Below are 22,407 nucleotides of genomic sequence, written 5' to 3' on the forward strand. Positions count from 1 at the left end.
AACCATTTCGCACAGAGGGCCCAGCCCCAGCCCCCATGTGTGCTGGTGGAGCATGCATATGTGCGCCCCGTTTCACCCCACCCCAATTCTGCCCTCTTTCGGGTCCAAAAGGACTGCCAAAGGGCAACCAGGCAAAGACATAGTTGCAGTTAAGAGATTTAAAACTGCGAGTGCCAGCTTAGTCCCTCAGCTGCTACACTGCACTAGCTCTCAGAAAAGGCTGTGGTGTTTTACTTTATTTATATAGTTGTATCAAATGTGAAGTTATCAAGAGTCTTCTGTTTACCTGACCATGTGAGGTTTGAAGTATGTCTGCTCCAGGTGCTCACTGCTGTCCACTTTCAAGGCATCTTCCAGGAGCTGGGCCACCACATCATGACAAGGACCCTGCTCCTCTGAGCAAACTGGGGTCTTCATCTCTTGAAGCAAGATAAGATACTTACTTTCCACTTGGCAGAGCTTGGCTTCAAGGCTTGTATACTGCAGAGAATACACCAAAAATTCTTTCAAATTGGCACTTGCAGAAACATTTCAGTGATGCATGGGAATCCATTTCAATAAGCGAGCGAGTGAGTGAGTGAATAAGTGAGCGTATGCACAAGTTGTCCCTCTCCCGTGAAGATAAAAGAGGGTTGAGAAACCTCAGTCCCAGAGGCCAAATGCAGCTACCTACGCCTCTTTAACTTTATGCCTGGGATTCTCCCCAGACCATAACACCTCCTCAAGTACTTTTGCTTGGCCAGAATGCACGCCTCTTGGTTGTGTGGAAGCAGGATGTAGAGATGCGTATGTGCAGTAACCGATGATTTTTTGCATGGCTACAATCTCCTGCACAAAGGTAAGAGTCACATCCACGTGCATCTGCCCTGCCCACAACTGGTGTGTGTCACCTGGAAGGCTGCCCATGAAGGAATGCTGCAAACCTAAGACTGAAAAAGGGTTCCCCACCTCTGAGATAAAACGAGGATGTTGCAATTCCAGAAAAAGACAGAGGGTTCTGCAAATCAGCATAACAATTAGTTTTAAGTTCCTCTTTCTATATATTGCTTGAAATTTTCACTTTTGGCAATGAAAGCTAGCAGGATATTACTTTCAGTGTCAAGTGAAAGATTTACAATGAGCATCTGTGTTAAGCTGACCTTTGTCATCAAGTCTCTTTCTCTGTTTTCAGCAGTTCTCCGTAAAGCAGACAGTTCTAGGATCTCTTTATTTAAAAATTTGTTCTGGTTTTTATAACCCTGAAGACTATCCTGTGAACAAAAGATATGGATAAATATAGGTTATTTAAAAAATATATTATGAGGAATACAAGCAGTAAGGACTAGTGAAGCTTGACCCAAGAAGCTCTACTTTTCTTGTGTTTTTAAAACAGTATATTGACACGGGGGGGGGGGGGGGAGGCACTCCAGAATTACAGAGAAAGTGCTCAAGTGGGGAGCTAGATAGTCAAAGAACTCAGAGGCGTGCTATAAATTCCACTCATGAAAACTTGACACGGTGGACCATTTTAGGGCTAGACCACTAGTAAAACTGTACTCTCCATTTTTATACAACTATAGCGAAAATGAAACTCTAATGACAAAACAATGATCTGACTCACTGACTTCCAACTGTTGCTCAATCACTCAAGATCATGCTAAGTTTCTTGAGAAGCTCTACTTTAAAAATCAAATGTGTCTCAAGCATTAAGAAATAGGGAAGCAATGAAAGTTTATAAGAGTTCTATATTTTCAAATCATTAAGCTGTGACTGTTTCTGCTGGGCTCAGTCTTCCCTTAAGACGCTTCAGGTCTGAAGGTTGTCAAATAAGGCAGCATCTTGACACATATATTGTCACTCTCTCTTTAATCTGTATTTGTATCATGCTATATGTGTTCCCATGTTGTTGCTCTTATGACATTTTGTTACTTATTCATGGATGTGACCCCATTCCTTAAACCTTATTTGCAACACCTGTTGTGATCTGAGAATTGGGTCCCCTACAGCTCAACTCAGATAGATGCAATGCCAAAACATGGTCTGGCAAGTCAGGGCCACCTTCAAATGATCCTCATTCCACCTCTCTTCCACTCACATTCTCTACTTGATAGTTTTTACCAACCAAACTTAGCCCTTGCGTCCAAAATTAGTGAAATGTGGTAAGTGCCTTGCTTCCAAACCAAGGTTCAAACTATTTCCTGAAAATATTCAGCCTACAGAAGGGCACATCACATGGAATTCTCAGGGAGGGCCTCCACTACTGAAGCAAAAATGTTCCTTACTTTCAGCCTGTCAAGCTCCTGCAGTTCTTTGTTGATGGAAGAAGACATGGGAGAATGGACTGATCCTCCACTCTGGCCAGATGACTGGCCCTCACATTCACTCAGCTCCCTGGAAAGTTTCATGATCACTTCATCTTTGGCTTGAATGGTCTCCATAAGCATGCCCAGCTGCTCATTGAGCTCGCCCACCTTGCACTTCAAATTCTTTACTTCCTGCCGCAAACTGTCCTTCTCCAGATTAAGCTTTTCAAGCTGGTTGTTGAGACCCAATATCTGATTGTCTTTTTCATGAAGCAGCTCTAACTTATCTTTGGGGACTCCATCACAAAGATGCCCTACAAAATATTTGTCATACTGTGAAGATCTGACAGTCTGCTGCAGAAGCCGCACAAGTTCCTTTAAGGAGAAGGAAAAAAAGGATATTGGTGAACATGGTGGCATGCACAAGTTAGATGTGCTTTACCTCTTAGCTACTGTTGATTTTAATTCCTCCTTTGACAGCTTTTATATGCTTGTGCTTAATTATTTTTACTGAGAATATTTTTGTTTTCTTCCTATATACATCATGTTGCATCACACTGCAGTTTGCATGGCTACCATGCCAACTCCAGTGTGACAAATGGCAGCCTGGAGGAAGGAGAAGGTGCTTCACAGACTGGTTTAGTAAGCTACTCTGAAGCACCTGCCTCCATTAAATGCAGTTGCAACAAGCTTTAACCAAGCAATTCACAGAGGTTTAGCACAGCAGCTCTATTCTGAAGCAGGAGCAGGCTAGCGGGGGAGGGGGGCTTTGGAAAGGGGTTGGAAGATAGACATGGCTGGTAAGTGGAGTGAGCAGAAGCAGTGGTCCCAATATTTTATACTTTTGTAAACCGCTTAGAGGTTTGCTTTACAATAAATAATAAACCAAATTTTAAAAAAACGATTTGGTTAAATAAAAGATAAACTAGGTCTGTGCAGCCAAGACGGCGCTTAACTTCCATCACTTGTGCATCTACCCCTCGTGACAGACATTACACCAATTTTTAAATTGAGGAAAGTTTTAAAACCATTGCAACATGAAACTGAATTCTGTTTAAAGAGAAGAATCAAACCTCTGGGTAGATGCCAGCCTTTGGCCATACCTACAGTAGATCTTCAAAACGAACAATTAGGATAGCAACTGGAAGCATTTTTAAACCAAGCACATCAAAATTCTGTTGCAAGTTAATCTCTCCCCCTACACCTACAATCATTAAAAAAAAAAAAAATCTGGACAGCTTAAGGCTTTGAATTTGAGACAATTACAGGTAAGTAGAGAGGGACGCCGGTGGCGCTGTGGGTTAAACCACAGAGCCTAGGACTTGCTGATCAAACGGTTGGTGATTTGAATCCCTGCGACGGGGTGAGCTCCCATTGCTCGGTCCCTGCTCCTGCCAACCTAGCAGTTCGAAAGCATGTCAAAGTGCAAGTAGATAAATAGGTACTGCTCCGGCGGGAAGGTAAACGGCTTTTCCGTGCGCTGCTCTGGTTCGCCAGAAGCGGCTTAGTCATGCTGGCCACATGACCTGGAAGCTGTACGCCGGCTCCCTCAGCCAATAAAGTGAGATGAGCACCACAACCCCAGAGTCGGCCATGAGTGCACCTAATGGTCAGGGGTCCCTTTACCTCTACATTTACAGTTAAGTAGATAACTGGTAGCCTTCCCCAACATAGTACTCTCCAGATGCTGTCAGATTCTAGCCCTAGCTAGCATGGCCAGGGCTGATGAGAACTGTAGCACAGCAACATCTAGAACAGGGATGGGGAATTCGCCCCACCAGATGCTGCAGAACTGCAACTCTCATCATCCATAGCCATTGGGCATGCTTGCTGGGGCTGATGAGAGCCACAGTTCAGCAGCATTGTGTGGGGGAGGACAAATGTCACCCACTCAAGATCTAGAGGAATGAGGGTGGGAAAGGCTGCACCAAGGCACAAGAACCATGTTGGGCTGGACAGCATTTTAAGCAGCCATCTCTGAGTTTCTATTCAGTTCCTGCACATGACAAAAAACAAACAACCCCTTCTGCAAAGTTCTTAGCAGCAGCGAGGTCTCTGTAATTCTTTAAAAATGTGTTTAAGAGGTCAGCTAGCTATTTTTTAAAATGAAGTATGCACACTAGTTACTGTCTTCACATAGGCTACAGAGGGAAAACCTGGCCCGTCCCTGGTTCTGGCAACCACACATTTGTAGAATAAAAAACTCAGAGCAGGTGTAGAATGCCTGGGGCTGGGTCCCAGAAGATGCACATACAAAAATTTGGGAGTTATGTTTACGGTTACGTCCCGTCAAAGGCGACTACGGGGTTGTAGTGCTCATCTCGCTTTCAGGTCAAGTGATCTGGCGTTTGTCCACAGACAGCTTTCCGGGTCATGTGGCAAGCATGACTACACCGCTTCTGGAGCAGCAGGACACCATGACGGAAACCGGAGAGCATGGAAACGCCATTTACCTTCCCACCTTGCACTGGTGTGCTTTCAAAATGCTAGGCTGGCAGAACCTGGGACAGAGCAACAGGAGCTTACCTATCAAGCGGATTCAAACCATCAACCTTCTGATTGGCAAGCCCAAGAGACGCTGTACTGTAGTCTAAACCGCCCGCCTCTAATGTGTGCGCCAGGCAGGTTTTCCTGCACTGCTTGGCAAAACCTGCCATAAATGATGCCAATGCTGGCTCCAGCTCCAGCTCCTGTTCCTCTCTAGCTTGTAGACCAGTTACCTTTTGACTCAACAGCTCCTTCTCGAGACTCTCCAACTCTTCCTGTTGGCTCTGGAACTTCAACTGCATCTCGGAAGCCAGCTTGTTTCCATTACACTCATCAGAAGACGACTCCGTGCTATTCCGGTTTTTGCTGCCTGCAATCATTTCCTTTAAAGGACGCCTTGTTCTGTGTGGAATGCGGCCAAAATCAAATGGAAAGGCTGGCCCAGACACGCCTGCATAAGGAGATATATTTTTTCCTCATTCAGTCTAAAATGTATTTGGACACATTCCTCACTTTGTTAAAAGAACACAACTGTACTCAATCACCAAATCTGGAACAAAGACTGAAGCAAGCACTTCCAAGTTGATTAATTAATTGTATGTCATCTGTTTCCTTCAGTTCTCTTCTCCCTGTCCCTTTTATTCTAAGCAGTGAGACCATGCACAATTAAGAAATCATATACCAGGACAAAATTAGAACTGAAAAAAGAAGTGCCTGCTACTTCAGTGGATGTTAGTTTTAACTCTTTTTGTCATTACAAGGAAGTGAGCCCATAGTATGCACTCTCATTTATCCTCTGTGGTTTGTTAGAACTAGGGTTACATTTGGAGACTTAGCCTCAGAATCCATTGTCTGTCGTGAGCTCCAACTCAATACAATAGTAAAGGAAACTGAGCAGTGAAGCACATATTTCCTTCATCAGACTAACCACAAGTCACCACAAACGACTCTGATCAGATGGAAGACCTTCCCAATTTAAAGTTGAAAACGTCTGTGCAGAAACAAACTCCTACCATTTTTTAATTCATCACATTTGTATCCTATCCATCTTCCTCCTCAGACTTCAGACTGACCTCCTGTAACTGAAGTTTGGCCACAATTGCCATGGCTGAGTGTGGATTTTAACTCAAGTTTCCCCAACCCCCACAACCTCTCTACTTGAATCTAAACCCCTATCAACTGCACCAAAATGCTGTATTCCTTACTCTCTTCGCTCTTGCATATAGTACAATATAACCAATTTGCAACATATTGTTTAATAAAGAGGTACTTTGTACACTCAAGAAAAATGCCTTGACAACAGCATGGGTCTGATGGAAATAAGTCACAGCAGTGCAAGTTTGAGTCCAGGTATCCCGGTAGCTAAGACAGAAAAATGCAAAGGCAAATTATAAAAATCAGTTTCCAATAAGAGATATTATCAGAATTCTTTATCAATGGAGAACCCATTTTCATGGTGTGCCTTTAGAGTGGGACTGCATTTTCATCAGCTCCTAAGAGTCAATGGTACAGAAATATAAAGAATCTTGGAAAGTACAATAGTAGAAAAGATGGGGATGGGAGATGTGGGGAGAAGGAACACTGGAGTACCTTTGCTCTGCTCTCCTGAAAACCTCTTCCGATCTTGAACTATCGACTCCTCCAAATCCTTCGTATCTAGAAATTCCCACTCCTCTGTGTAAAAAATACTCTTACGGTTGTCATTGCTTCCCTTTCCAGTTCTTAGTGAAGACACAGAGTTCCTGGCAAGTACAGAAATTAAGAAGTAGTTATACAAACAGAGAGAAGTGTAATTTTTAAAATAAAGGAGACACAACTGTAGAAATCAAAAGCAAGCAAAACTACTGTTTTGTTCAATTTCTCTTGGTTTCAAATTTACTCCAAAGCAGAGAACTTGGTTGATGCAGATGCCTACACTGCAAAAGTTTGTCAAATGTGCATTTAAATATCAAGGGCTAGGAGTTTAATTTATACTCTTCAGATTAAAAATTATTCCCAGGAAGATATAGAAAGGTGCTCAGCTGACATGCACTGGCTATGGCTGCTGAGAGTTGCAATCCGAAACATTGTGGGAAAGGCTGGACTACGCTTCAGACGTTTCCAACCCTGTCAATGACAGCCTGCTCCAAATAAGTCTCAGAATGCCATTTGTAGCATATGGTAATGCAATAAGTGACTCTGCTACAATCTATGACAGCAACAATGGATCACTCAAGGAATCCCTGAGGCTTTCCACTTAAAATAGTAAATCATTTCCTACTACACTTAAATTCAAAGTACCTCGGGTTACGAACACTTCAAATTACGTTTTTTCAGATTACGAATGATTTTAACCCAGAAGTGAGTTTTCCGAGCTCTCGGAGGCCTCGCCACTGCCCAGAGCCAAGCCCGGACATCTGCGGGGCCTGCGGAGGGTCCGCAACTGGGCTCCAGCCATGGGAGCTCTCTGAGGCCTCCGCGAATGGTGGGAGCCAAGCAGATTGTGATTGTGGAAGAGGACCCTGAGCCCCCATCCAAACAATGACTATCATCAGTGCAGGTAAGAAAAAAAATCACATTTTCATTTTGTACTGTTTTATTGATTTCATTTTATGGATCAATGGCCTCGTTAGATAGCAAAATCCATGTAAAATTGCCATTTTAAGGGTCACTTTTCACCGTCTGGTTTCTGTTGAGTGTGTTTCATTTGTTAATTGAGTCCCTCGCTGCTAATCAGAGGCTTCCTGTTGAGTCTGCCAGCTGTGGAGTCCCGAGCACCCATGCAACACAGAAGTTATATTTGGAGGTTTTGTTTTTGATTTTTTTGCATTTTGGTGTGGCTTTTTTGGTTTTTTGACTGTGGCTTGTTGTTCATTTTATGGGACTGACTTGTGACTTCGCTTTTGTGACTGTAGCTTGTGACTTCATTTTTGTGACTGTGTGGAACCCAGTTCAGCTACTGGTTGGTTGTGTGACTGCAGAAGTGGATAAAAGCCCCCCATCCAAACTGACTATCATCAGTGCACATAAGAAAATTGAAAATGATAAGTAAAATATATTTTTAAAAAACAAAGCAAGGCATGTAAAGCAACTTTATAAACACTATGAGGAAATGTATAAAGAGTGAAAAGTGCCATTTGTTAGTTTGATATAAGAATTCTGGTTGCAAAATCTCGCCATATGATTACACCACTCAAGGGTTACTACAGTACATGCATTTAAGATACACTAATCTACACCGAGCTTCAGGAAGTTTACCAGAACAGATGTATTTCAAGCAATCATGTTTGCCAAGAAATGAAGTCGTAAGTACAGTCTTGAATTTGTGTAACACAATCTTGGTAACGGCAACCACTCTTTACTATGGATCTGCAACAACTGTATTAAAATTGCTCAGTAGCTGTTAAAACACATGAACACATATTGGCTAATTTTGAAAAGAGAAACATTCAAAGCACGTGATAAAACTGCTGTATTTCTGAAAGAGAAAGCCTGGCAATTGTGGTTAAGCAGTCAACAAGGGGGAACTTGGTAAAGTTAATGTTATTTCCCTTGGCTGACTCTACAATTTCCGCAAGATCTTGGAACTTCCTTCATATGTTTGGGGAGGGAGTTAGTGGTAAAGTACTTGTGAGAGATGCTAGACCAGCCTTTGTCAACCTGGTGCCCTCCAGATGTTGGATTACAGCTCCCACAGCTCCAGACATAAAATCTGGAGGACACCATGAGGCAAGGTGAGGCAGTGGCCTTAGGGCGGCAGGCTCCACACAGCTGCGAGGAGCAACAGTTCCACCTCCTGCACTTGATTGCACTCCTCAGCCACACACCCTTCCCCTTGCTTTCTGGCTTTCCTCTTTTTCCCTCCTCACCCCCATTTTTCTTCTCCATTTAGTCCCCCTTGCTTCACCACAATGTTTCTCCTCCCCATTTCAGAGTCTTACTTCCCCTCCCTTTCTGTACCTCTATCAAACCTCTAGCCCACAGAGTCCCACTCAACTGCTGTGCTGTGTGCACAGCTCCCTCCCAACATGCAGGCTTCCTGCCTTGCAAGAGAGCAGTTTCAGTCTCCAGCCAGTAAGCCATGGTGCAAAGGCAAAAGACAGGTCAGTCAGTGGAAGGGAAAGAGGACGCAGGAGGGGTTGCAGGGGACGGGGTGCTCTTCTACCACCACAGTACTGTCCTCCATCCAAAGAACCATTTCAGTCAGTAAACAAAACAAAACTTGAGGGTGCAAAGCAGGACTGGAGAGGGGTGGCCTGAGCCCCACCACAGAGGCTTGGAAGGCTGCATTGGTCCCTTAGCCTGATATTCCCTATCGTTGCTGTAACCCAGCACCCTTAACAAACTACAATTCCCAAGGAGAGCACCATTTTCTGGTTCACCTCAGGCAGCAAAGTATCTTGGGCCAGCCCTGGAACCAAGTTGGTGAAAGTTGCACTAGACCGTACAACAGTGGTGGCAAGCCTGTGCCCCTCCAGATCTTGAGGCATCAACCCATACTATCATGTAGGTGTGGTCAGAGAGGATGGGAGTTGTAGTCCAGCAACATGTGGAGGGCTGCAGGTTCCACATAATGTCCACAAAAGCTTGATCCAGCCAAGAAAAATGTTCATTTGATTTCCTAAGTAAGGAGCACCATACAACCATGCTGGCTGGGGCCGATGGGAGCTGTAGTTCAGGACATCTGGAGGACACCAGGTTGGCGAAGGCTTACTTTATGCACAACCAGTTTGCCACATAGGAACACAATCTGATAAGTAACACAAAACAGATGACGGCTGAAGATCTGTGCAGGGCTGATATTTCCCTATGTTATGCCCAAAGCAAAAGTTAACATTATACACTAGGAGCTAAAAGTCATCACATGGAGTAAGGATCTGGAGCAGGCATCCCCATCCTGCGGCCCTCCAGATGCTTTGGCCTACAACTCCCATGATCCCCAGCTAACAGGACCAGTGGTCAGGGATGATGGGAATTGTAGTCCAAAACATCTGGAGGGCCGAAGGTTGGGGATGCCTGATCTGGAGTAATTCAGAGATGCCTTAGTTTTCCTACAAACAGTATGCAAGATTCAGAATCCCATTATGGACATTTTTGTGGTCAAACTGACAAGCAGAGAAAAATTCTTAGACCATATTCAGAATTGCACATCCAACATTTTCCTTTCAAAAGCCTTTTTGTGCAACTAAATAGCATAGGGGTGGGGGTATCAATCACACTCATTGAAATCACAAGAAGGATGTGGTTTAATTTTTCCAGCGCAACCAAGGCAACAGTTGCCACATGTGCCCTGCTCCATAACCATCTGGAAAAGGAACCAGGAGAGGACAATCCTCCAAGTACTGAAGCTTCGCCCCCGAGAAACTGATGGGAGCTTGTGCTGCAGAAGTACTTGCAAGACTTACTCCCCCTGGGCAGCATTTCAGCATTAATGAAAGGGTGCGAGTGGGGATGGTAAGAAGAGAAGAAAAGTGATCGGAGGTCAGTTGCCACAAAACTGTTGCCAGAAGTTGGCCAAGGTCAAAACAATGACTTCAGCAGCAGCACAAGCCTTATAAATGGTTACTTCTTAGATATTCAGTGTGCCTTTCCCACTATTTAAAAAGAGAACACAAAGACAGAGAGATATTTATGGGGTGTTTTACTTTACAATGTTTCAAGACATTTGTTTTAAAGATGTATCAATCAATCTCTTTATTACGTTCAATGACCAATATTGTTTCAAAGATAAATGATCTAGAACTTTTTAAACAGGAGTAACAGGGTATTATGTGAACAGGGTATTATGTCCTTTTCACAGGGCAAGCGAAAGAGAGCTGGTGCAGCATGGTGAGTAAGACGCTACATTTCATCACTGCTAGAACTTTCTCCTTACCAGAAAGCTGAAAGGTACCAATGTGTTTTTTATGATGAAATTACAGATCTGCCAACTAAATTCTGCTTCATGTAAACTGGTGGAAAGCATCAGTGAGGAAAAAACTGTTCAACGAACGAACCACCATTTGCTCATAACAGAAACATGGTGTGGAAAATAATCACATCATGGACAAAATTTCCTATGAGAAGAGATTTTTACTCAGAGATGCACCTTGTGTGGCAGGTTCTAGTACATTCTAATCACTCCATTTCCACACCCTTGAGATGCTTTAGGTAGCAAACTGACATGGGAACTGGACTCCCATATGGATTTTCACAGGTCCCCACTGGTTTTAACTTTGTCTGAAAGTCCAGTTCCCTGATCACTGGCACCCCTAGTCAGCTTAACTCCATCTCCACAGCCTTGCTTAGATTTAGCCTACATGTTTCCCCTGAAACATAATAAAGTTATTATGGAAGCCAGTGGGCTGCAAGTTGAATGTTGCTGCTGGAAATCTAGGTCCAAATGTTACCTCTGCTAAATCATGAACAGCTTCAGTTCCAACTGTATTATTTTTGGGGAGGGGAAGAAATATCATCTGCTCCACAGGCTTAATCTGAACAGAAACATTTTTGCAATCACATGGTAGTATTTATGCCAACCCCATTAGATGAACACTGTCAAGTAACACAACACACAATACTCACTTGATATCTGTACCCAGTTGCTTCAAAGAAAAGTTAATGGCACTTGGCTGGCCTGGGGCTGGCTGGCACGCTGCCTGTTCTCCCACCAGTTCTGTGCGCGCTGCCTCCACCATTAGGACATTTCTAGCTTTCTCTGCTGATGCATTTGAAAACATGGTGGTCCAATCTAAGAAGGGCAAAAAACACCACCAGTACTTAATAATGCAGCTGACACCCCAGCAGTCCACATCAAGGCTCATGGAGGGCAAATTCAGAGGACTTCTAACATGTCATGAAGGAAGGTATTGAGCTCCCCTCATAAGTACCCCAGGAAACTATCACAGTCCAACAACTATGGTGCTGAAGAGTTAATATTCCCCTCAAGGCCAGCTAAGAAAGTCATGCAAATTGGCTATAACTCACAGCATCTCATGCAGTTATTAAAGCAGAGCTTTCCAAACTTTTCATGTTGGTGACAGACTTTTTAGACATGCGTCGTTTTGTGACACAGTAATTCAGTTTTACTAGCAAACTGGAGGTTAAACTAACCCATTTCCAGCCCTGGGAGGAGCACAGGGAGCATTTGAGTGACACACCTGCACACTGCAGCTGACACACTAATGTTTAAAAAGCTCTGCATTAAAGTTTAGAGAATAAAACTGGAATTCAGAATGAGTGTGGGGAAGGGTAGCAGAAACCAACCAAGATAACCAACAATTATGTCAGTCTCTCACAACAGATTCTAGCACATGCAGGTATTCTAATGCTTCAGGTACCTAAGGATTAAGCCAAACATTATTTAGGTGTAATTGTGTAGCCCCCTCCCCACTAAATACACACCGGTATTTAAAGGTACAAATTCAAGAGTTTGAATGAGTACATACCATCTCAGGAAGTAAAAGAGGTACACTCATAATGGGCCATATTCCTCCTCTGCTCTGTCAAAGGACCCAGAGCATGGAGAGGAGCTGGCAATCATTGGGCAGTCTAACAGTATCTTTACATACACCTTGAAGCTTCCTCACTTATTATGCAACCTGAATTGGGACAGCCCACCTCCAAAGTTCTGCAGGCATGTGAAAACCACAGGGCTCAGTTTATTTAGCAAGGAGGCCCTTGCTCCCTTCCCCTCCCACTAGCCCTCAGCGACATCAAGAGTGAGAGATTAACAGGTAGCCCTTCCTAGTACTCTTCCCTCTGTCAGCAGCATTACACAAGAATAGAGCAAGAAAGAGAGAGAAAAGATTATTGAAGTTTTCCTCCTCCTTGCACCAAATTGCATACATTTGATGACTGCACCATATCAGGCTTTGTCTCCGTTAACAAGGGATATGTTCTGCTATCTGGATCTAAAGCATACAATGATTTACAAGTTTCAAGAAAACCACTGCTCCAAGGTGAGCCAAGTTTAGAGCTGCAGACACACCTTCAACCATTTCCACTACAATACAAAGTTGTCGGCACTCTGCTAAAATGAGTACTGTGTGAAAACCAGCAGGATGAAGCAAAGCAAAGCAATTCCCCTCCCCGACCAACACGGCCCCAGGAAAGAATGCTCATGCCCAGTTAACAAGACAGTTTGCAGAATGCCCACACTTCTTGCTGTTTTATGACAGAAATGCATATACAGTAATGTAAAACCACATCACATTTGTATGGATTCTCTTCTCCAGATCACAACCAGTATGAAATCCACAGGAATGCTGGAGTGTTGTGAGGACATTTACATAACCTACAATCAAGGACACAGTCTTTCAGCTTGGATGAAGCCAAAGATCTGTTTAACACTCAGTTATTAAAATTCCATAAAACAGACTACAACCATCAACAAAAGCTATCAGCCAAATAAAATGCTACATCAGTGGAAGACAACCAAATAGAACCTTTCAAAGTTAAGTGAGCTCTGCATGTTCCCAAATATTCATCATGTAATGTGCCCCCACAACATGAAATTTCCTCACCTTCATTCTTGGGGCTGCTGTGATTAGCAAGGGAGGAGAGACTCCCAGGTTCAGACATGGCTTAGTGACATGTGAATGGGTTGAAACTCCTCCTGGAACTATGTGCTCACCTTCTCTTTCCACAAAATGGCTATGAGGGGTTTGGGAGCTTTCACTTTTTGTTGTTTATGGTTTCACCTGAACTGGGAAACTTGGGTGTTTCAAACAGGCTAGCTTGTTTACAGTGGGCTTATTTTGAAACAGACTATTGTCACGGTCAAGCCAAGATGACATGTGAAATCATAGTTAAGGCTTCCAAAGCCTTCCCCCCAACCACACAGGAGGAAGAGCACAGGAGCAGGATAGGCTTATTCACTTAGTGAAAAACCATGGTTTAGCATGATGTCAGATCAACCCCAAAACTCTCAGCCTGAGAGTGCTTGCAACTGTGGTCTGGGCAGGGTAATTATGGGCTAGAAGGCGATTAATATTAAGTGGCATTCCCTACTGGTGACCATAGAAAAACAGTATGATGAGGCAACAAGTTAATCAACTGCTAGGAAATTTATGTTCCATTTACTCTTAATACAAACACTGGAAGGGAGTGGCTCGTGTTGGAGCACAGACTTACTTTGAGCTGTTCATGCCCCATATCATCTGTCCATTGCCGGTTTAATCATGACTAGGACACCTGCGGCATTCTACTAGAACAACAGGCTGTTGACTGGCATGAAACCTTGCTTGGGTTCTCATCTGGGTTTTTTAAAAAACATCTACTCAAAAGGATGGTTTTGGTGTGACCTTACATAAAACTTTTACCAGCATGGAAGATGTTTCAACAAAATATACCTCCCCTGCTTATTTTATATCAATTATAAATAGAATTTAACCTAAATGAAAATGATGCAGTCAGAAATGTACTATTTAAATTACCTTATAATCTGATAACAGCACTCAATGAATAAATACAATTTCCTCAGTTATCTGTAATACTGCAAAGTTATTTATTGCTTATATTCACTCACACATAAATATAGGAATGAAGCCAGAAAGACAAGACTCTGCACACAAAATCTACCATAAATCAGAGAAAGCTCAAACCAGTTTTCAATTAGAATAATTTTCCAAATGCTGGTAGTACAATGGTCCCCATACACAACATTGCACTATATTTTATGCTCACTGCCCACTTCTTTGTAAACATGAACATTAGGAAGAAAACTACCATGAATGCCTTCTTGTTTCAGTTGGATGACAAACAGTACTGCAATATCACACTTATTGTAAATTGTAATATAAAGTTTTCATTTAAAATATTTAAAGTATCTATATCTTGACTTATAAACATAGCAGTGCTGTCGACAAAAATTCAGTTAACAATAAATAACTGCCTTGAAATACAATCCCTGAAAATATAATCCATAGAAAAAGCAGCAAAAAACCCAGCAATAGTAGATTGCCAACATATCTGATTTTATTTATCTCAAAGTTTTTTGGTCTAGAAAGGTACAATCGTCATAACTGAATAACTATCATAAAATCAATAAGGTTTCTAAAAATGCTATTTCTCAAGTCAGCTTCAAAAAAGTTGTACAGATGTACCTCGGCTCCTCAACGCCTTGGGAGTAGAATGTTCCGGCTCCCAAACAGAAACCGGAAGTGAGTGTTCTGGTTTTCAAAAGGATTTCCGGAACGGATTCTGTTCGACTTCCAAGGTACGACTGTACTTATTCTGCAGCAGATTTATGAAATTTCGGGAGCAATGAAATTAAAAAGATTGCCTATTAAGTAGAAAATCCCACTTCGCAGATCAATTGTGTTCAAAATAAAACTGCTGAATAACTTTCAGAAGCTGAATGTTCAAAGCATGATACTCGTTAGGAAGAGAAAAGCAAGCACACCCACAAATAATTGGATTTTGGGTAAGGATATTACTAAGATACCTATTTTGTCTCAACAAAATTTGACCAATTATAATTTGGCCTACTGGTCAGAACACAGGCATTTGGCAATGCACTTACAGAATTATTTTGGCCCAATTTACATGTACTTTCTTTACCTGATCTTAAAGATCCAATTCATGACTTGTGTGAGGAAACCTCACATTCTTATGGGGAAATTTCACTCAAGTTCAGTATTCAAAACCTGGGACAATGAAATGCGACCATTTCTGATAAGATAACTCATAAGTTAACTCTTGAAAGGCACTGAGGACCTAGAAGCTCTCCCTGCTACTTGGTGGGGTTTTATTGCTTATGCCAATAATGCTGATCTACAAAGTCTATTGCCAATACTGGCAGATAAAATTTGGAACTCTTAAAAAAAATGTTACATGCTAGATACTTTCTGTTTTCTGTCACAATGTATGCTGCTGCTTAGAAGTCAGAATAGCATTTTATAGCTTTTCTAAATCTTGGTTTCCACATAGTTGATATGGTTTTCTTTTGTATTGTTTTCAAAATAAAAATCTAATTAAAGAACAGAAATTGTGAAAATGCAGTATTTTCTTCAGAAGACAACCTTCATTGCTACTGCAATGGTCTGAATGTGGCTGGATTATTGGCACAACTCCACTATTTCCATAGCTTTTTTATAATAAAAAACACCACATTTTGGAGGCTCTGTGCTCTACCTAATGTTCATGTACTTATATATATCTTTAACAAAAATGTGCAGGGGAACCAGTATTACTATTCCCAACCATCTATAACATACACATATTACACTACCAGCATTGAACATCACTCAAAGGTTAAGACATATCTGGGGCAGCTTTGATGGATTGCATAAATAACACTGAGACTTACACGGCAATCCTATAAAAACCAACAAGCAACTAGAATGACCTTTGAATTGTTTACTATCCTAAGATTTCCTGTTCCAAATGTTATTTACATGAGACCAATAGATTTATTTCTTTCTTCTTTATTTATTTCTTCTCAGGATAAGAGAATCTAATGAACTTCACAAACCTTGACATCTGTGATGGGTCTAACATGTCAGATTTTATGTTTTAGCATATAGTGATGCCAGTGTCATGCCGGTGACAAATTAAATTTTTATATTGCATTTTATGCCACTAGTGGTTGAAATGTTCCAACTCACCCTGAGAATTTGGAGCAGGACAGGAAATCAAATTGAATATTAAAGAAAGAAGCCACTAAAACTGAATAAGCAGTTACAGCACAATCCATTAAACATTATCAAGCACCCTCTCTACACTTCAGCTAACTGTGCCCACAATCTACCTTTCATGGAAACTAAGTTGAGCTATGTGTAGAGTTGGCAGTTGCACTTAGAATTTGAAAAATATTATGATATTGCCACCAACAAAGTTATATGAATCACATTCTCGACCAGTCTTAACATTAGCTTACCAGTATTATCTTTGGCAACAAGCCCTTTGGAGGAGTCACATGGTGTCAGTGAAATTTGACTGACTCTCTTAGTTGCATCATGGCTGTTACAATACTCCCATCTTCTCTGCTGAAGCTCCTGAAGCCAGTACTTCATATCCTGGTGTGTTGGTGCCTGTTACGCACACAAGTAGAAACGTTGAAAACATTACAAGAGGAATACTGCACAAGGAATGGAAGGTGCCTGCATACGCATGGACACACAAGAAGGTGCCTGTCATCTGTTTGAAAATACAGAAAGGCTGCTACATTATGGCGGGTCGTCCATAAGCTGCACTAAAATGGAAATAACCCAACAACTGTGTTCAGGGATTTGCATCCTTCTATGCTAAGTATTTGTTTACAAGATAAAAGATACAGTTCTGATGTGTGTATGTGGCTCATGCAGTCCAAATTCCATCTAAGTTGGGGACCTGTCAAGCAAGCCTAGCTATTGCATTTTTTGCAATGGCTTGTTGTCCTATTACATGTCTACCTCTCTCTGTAGTTGACAACAGGAATCTTTAACTTGGACTGCTTTTACCATGTTGTTATTTGAAGGCATCAGCACAGTGCTCTATGTGTTCACACTTTATCCATGCTTGCCACTACTTTCTTCAAACTGATCTAGATTGGCCTACAATAAGAATAAGAATAATATTTATTATAGGATCATGTTTAGTAACAGAATGAATACTTTCAGAATAATGAATTAGGAAGAACTTCCTGACAGTAAGAGCTGTTCGACAGTGGAATTTGCTGCCAAGGAGTGTGGTGGAGTCTCCTTCTTTGGAGGTCTTTAAGCAGAGGCTTGACAACCATATGTCAGGAGTGCTCTGATGGGGTTTCCTGCTTGGCAGGGGGTTGGACTCGATGGCCCTTGTGGTCTCTTACAACTCTATGATTTTATGAATCTCATATACAGAGCAACTTGGGGCAGATGATGAAGAAGAGGAGTTTGGATTTGATATCCCGCTTTATCACTACCCGAAGGAGTCTCAAAGCGGCTAACGTTCTCCTTTCCCTTCCTCCCCCACAACAAACACTCTGTGAGGTGAGTGGGGCTGAGAGACTTCAAAGAAGCGTGACTAGTCCAAGGTCACCCAGCAGCTGCATGTGGAGGAGCGGGGAATCGAACCTGATTCACCAGATTACGAGTCTACCGCTCTTAACCACTACACCACACTGACTCCACAATGGACTCTTGATTATTGGGGAGTCCATTTTTCATGATGTTGTTTACATTTTTCAGACTGCCTTTCCAAAACTTAAAATATTTGTCTAATGATGAATGTTTACAGTTTGTCTTCCCTATAAAGAAAACATGTTACACATCGATAAGATCGAGGAACAGGAAAGAAAGCTGAAACTTGAAAGAAACAGGCAACCACAACATATGCTGTGAGTTAATTCACCTTCCTGTCACAGCGAAAGCAATAAAGGTCAGCATCACTCAGGCAATAAGCCTACAGCATCTTAAATACTAATGAATTGATTGTGACATTAGCTTTCATAGGAAAGAGCTCACTTTATCAAAGGCATGAAATTATCTGGAAGAGACAGTGCTTGACTGCTAGTTAAGGGAAGGGATGTTCTGACTCAATAGGAAAAACCCACAAGAGGAAGCCAATTGTCAAGAAACTGCATTGCATCATGTTTGAATAAGCAGCACCATTCTCAGAAGTCCCGCTGTAACTCCTGTAACTTATTCTCAGGGAGGCCTAACAGGCTTGGAGTTCAGTGGGGTGCATGTCTGGGTAAACAAGTATTCAATTAGGATGTACAACATTTACTTGGAAGCAACTCCCACCAACCAGTGTCACTGCAATAGACACAGCTTTTGTGCAAAAAAAATTTTACTGTGCAGCTTTTCAGTCACAACTATCTAGCAAGGTTACCTTCATTTTCTCCAGGTTATAAAGAGCCTGTGGGTTGATATCTTAGGATTCAGGTTATGACAGGCCTAAAACCATTTTGCTCTTTTCCTATGGCTTTCACAACCTCCAGCTTAAGCCAATATGGTTCAGAAAACATCATCACATCATTACCTACATCACAGGAATAGCAAAAGCATTTTGCACACTTAACATTTCTGATCTTGGAACAGGAGGCTGCCAAAATGAATAGCATCCCAATGCAGCCAAAAGCCACATTGCACTAGTAAAACAGGCCTGAAGTTGCGTTACACGAGCACAGCACAACTGCTAGCTATAAAGTGGTGACTTGGAAAAACTCCCCAAAGGACACAGATTTAATATTTCCAAGTCATATATTAGTGCTCCTATAATGTTAAGAATAATGGATGGGAGAGTCTATCCCATGATACATTCAGAAACTGTGAATCAGCAGCAGGTTTAGGAATATTAAAGCATGTGATGTTTGATTTGACTTTCTTCCTTGAAAATATTGTTCTGCTCTTATACGGAGATTTCCTTGAAAGGATAAATCCAGTAAGCTTGAAATGTAAAGCACAAAGTCAGTAATGGACTCCATTTAATCCTGAAATAAATACTTAAGAACACCAATGCCTAAAACAAATATTTGGCAGCAAAATTATTATTCTTTTAATAGGCTTTAGGAATCCTCTTCACACCCAAACCCTAAGAGCCAATGTAGTAGGACAAGATGCTTGGATAATCCAGGATGTTCTTTCCACAGAGCCATCACTGGAGTTTTTGCAAGATAAAGGAGGTTATTACTATCGTGAACAGCTACAGAACATGAAACCATGTTTCATCAACCATAGTTTCCCAGCTTGGACAAACCAGGGAGCTATGGCTTGTTTGATCACTCCTATGTAGAAAAGAATGAAGCAGCAGCACATGAGTGAATAAGGTTTGTTCATTTAGCAGAATGTTAAGATGAAATACAGTGGCCTGAACACAGCTAAAGAATAAGTGTAACAAGTCACAGAAGGTGTCTCAAAGTCAGATCAGCAGCATCAGAGCAAAAGGGAAGAGAAGACCAACAAAAATGATAGAACTAACAATTAATGAAGAACCAATTGTCCACCTTATTCTTTTGTCACTCCACCCCACCAAACATTAGTGCCACCTGATACTGTGAAATTACTGCATTGATACTCAACTAGAAAAGGGAAAGGTATGCCTCTTGCAGTCACGGGTCAAGGCCACTGGCAAGGCAACATTCAAATGTTGGAAGCAGGTACATCCAGGGTGCATTTTAACATACTCCTCCTGGCTACTGAAGCAATTCATCATTTTACAGTCCCACTGTAAGTATGTTTCCTCAGAAATAAACCCCACAATGTTCACCAGGACTTAATTCCAAATATGTGTGCAAAGGACTGCTGCCAGCTATTATACCACATTTTGCCTTCATACATTTTGCAATCTTCATACAGATTGCTGTTCAGGCCCTCAGCTCCAACCTACTGAGCAAGATGCTATAATTCTCAGAATGATTTTGTAACAGAGCACCTAATACCTACAAGAGAAAATTACTTATGGAAACTTAACACTGAAGAGCACAGCTCTCTCAGAACTGGTTAAATCAGAGAAACATTTTCATTTACAGTTTTAAATGCATTGTTTATTACATAGCAATACCAAAGGCAGAGCAATAAATGCAATTTCTATTTTTTATTACTGTTTGGACATGTTTTGGTATTGCAGTTACACGTGGCATGTGGCTTTAGGCACAGACAGCACTGAAATACTGTTTTATTAGCTTGTGGGGCTAGACTACGCTGCTGAAGAAATAATTCTGGTATGAATTGTGGAGTAAAAGGTCTAGCTCTGTTCTGCAACTCAGTTGTTTCACCTTGCTTTTCTTGTATTATAACTAACAGGGAAGTGAGCTGTCCCAGCCCTTCCTCCAATACTGACTGATGGTTTCTTGGCTTACCCCACAGACTATCTTGACAGAGGTGCCATGTGATCTTTGCCACCATCCCAGCTCAGCAGCTCTCTAGGTCCTGCCCACAATGACACTGTTAAGTGTGCACTTTAGCCATGATTTAGGGTAGGTACCTTTGGATATGAAACTGGAATGTCTTCCTTCCCTCAGTCTTTATTGCTTGGGTGAAAGAGATTCAAAAGAGAACCAGAAGTTATCAAAGGGGAAAGAGAACAGGTGCTCCAGATTAGTTAATGCTGATTTGTGTGTGTGTGTGTTTTAGTGTAATCATCTTGGTAACACAAATACATGGTTAGGCAAACCAAATTAAATTCTCCGACAATCTCTTCCTCTGATCCTGCATATAGACGGATAAGGATTTCCAAGGAAGTGACAGACGATATGCCCAGACAGGTTAACCTATCTGGAAAGAATATCTCTGCGCCAGAGAACATGCTTTGCATACAAACAGTAACAGGTATATCCAGGCAGGGCTGGGAAATACCCATTTGAAATCCAGGAGAACCTCTGCTAAGCAGAGTAGTCAACAATAAGCTGGATGGAGGAATGGTCTGACTCTGCTGAAGCCACTTGCGCAAATCTATATGTAGAAGCAAGCTCTGCTTGAGCCCGGATGGTTTTGGGATCTGGGTCCTTCAGACAGGGCAGCTGGTGGAGGAGCAAAGATTTGAGGGTTTGCTTTTTCCAACAATCAAGCTGTATGTAAACTTTATGAAATAAATACTGTAAATAACGTTTAACGGGACTCAGTGACAGGTGAAAAAGGGGGGGGGAGCGCCTCGAGGAAGCGACCTTACCTGAGGAAGTTACCTGAGAGCAAGCCCCGCCCCACAAGCCTAAGCGGGCTGGCTTGGAGGTCCATCCCCGCCTCGGAGGGTTCCCTGCCCCGCTTGACCCTCCCTCTGGACCCCTTTATATACGATATCTTTATTGCCATTGTCCCATGCAGAACAATGAAATTGAAAAACTACATAAAACATTCAAAACCCCCTAAAAACTCTGAAACCCCATTTTATAATACACTCGAGAGCTATAGTAGGGAGCTCCCAACGAGGGGCGCGCGGCGGGGCGGCGAAGCGGGGCAGCTACCCCGGACCCACCCCGGGGAGGCCCCGTTCTACCTTGAGGACGGTGACGCCGCCGCCGGGGCTGTGGATCTCGAATGTGCTGCCGAGGGCGGCCTCGACATCCCCGACACCGCCGCCGGCGCCGCCGGAAAAGGAGCAGGAGGACGAGGCGGCGGAGAAGGAGGCGGAGGCCGGGGCGGGGGCGGCGGGGGCGGCGGCGCTGGGGGCCTCGGCCGGCTGGTGGTAGCTGAAGGAGGCTCCGGCGATGTCGAGGCGTCCGAGGGGCACCGCCTCCTGGGAGCCCTTGAAGTAGTAGAGGGCGCAGCAGCGCGGGTCGAAGGCGAACCAGCGGCTGCGGAAGCCCCGCAGCGGGCCCTTCCCCGTCAGCTTCTGCAGGTAGCCGCACAGCCGGGGCCGCTCCGAGGCCGAGGGGGGCGCCGCCGCCGCCGCCGCCGCCGCCGGAGGACCTTCCCCAGGCGCGGCGGCGGCGGCGCCTTCTGCCTCCTCGCAGCAGCCCGCAGAAGGCATCGCGGCGGCAAGAGCAGCAGCGCCGCCGCCGCCTCTCTGCGCTCCTGAGAGGGTGTGAGGCTACAGGGCTGGGCGGCCTTCCGCAGCGCCCTCCCCAGACCTGGCTTTGCCCCGGAGCATGCCGGGACTTGTAGTCCGCTCTTTCTGAGGCGAAGGGCCAGGCCGCCTCCGCCTCCGCCCTTCTCCCCGCCTCGGTAGGCCCTGAGGAGGGAAGAGCGAGGGTCGCCACATAGGCCAGGAGGCGCGCGAGGTGGTGTTAATTTAAATTAGTTATAAGCGTTCTTGCTGGCTTTGTTTCCTGAAATCG

General features: G+C 43.2%; 1 protein-coding gene across 1 annotated transcript in view; it reads right to left on the reverse strand.

Moving 5' to 3' along the window:
- The window catches only part of TBC1D2B (TBC1 domain family member 2B), a 40,297-nt gene extending 18,182 nt beyond the window's left edge, over positions 1-22,115 (reverse strand). Inside the window, exons 1-8 of the mRNA XM_081838828.1 lie at positions 21,627-22,115; positions 16,609-16,762; positions 11,313-11,478; positions 6,360-6,511; positions 5,003-5,220; positions 2,262-2,657; positions 1,140-1,250; positions 287-480 (exon numbers count right to left, since the gene is read on the reverse strand). Coding sequence (XP_081694954.1) covers positions 287-480; positions 1,140-1,250; positions 2,262-2,657; positions 5,003-5,220; positions 6,360-6,511; positions 11,313-11,478; positions 16,609-16,762; positions 21,627-22,100 — 1,865 coding nt within the window. The 5' untranslated portion in view covers positions 22,101-22,115. The remainder of the gene's footprint in view (positions 1-286; positions 481-1,139; positions 1,251-2,261; positions 2,658-5,002; positions 5,221-6,359; positions 6,512-11,312; positions 11,479-16,608; positions 16,763-21,626) is intronic.
- Between the last annotated feature and the right edge of the window lie 292 nt (positions 22,116-22,407).

Source organism: Podarcis erhardii (genome assembly GCF_964252035.2).
Source record: "Podarcis erhardii genome assembly, chromosome: 14".
In the NCBI taxonomy this organism is placed as follows: Eukaryota; Metazoa; Chordata; class Lepidosauria; order Squamata; family Lacertidae; genus Podarcis; species Podarcis erhardii.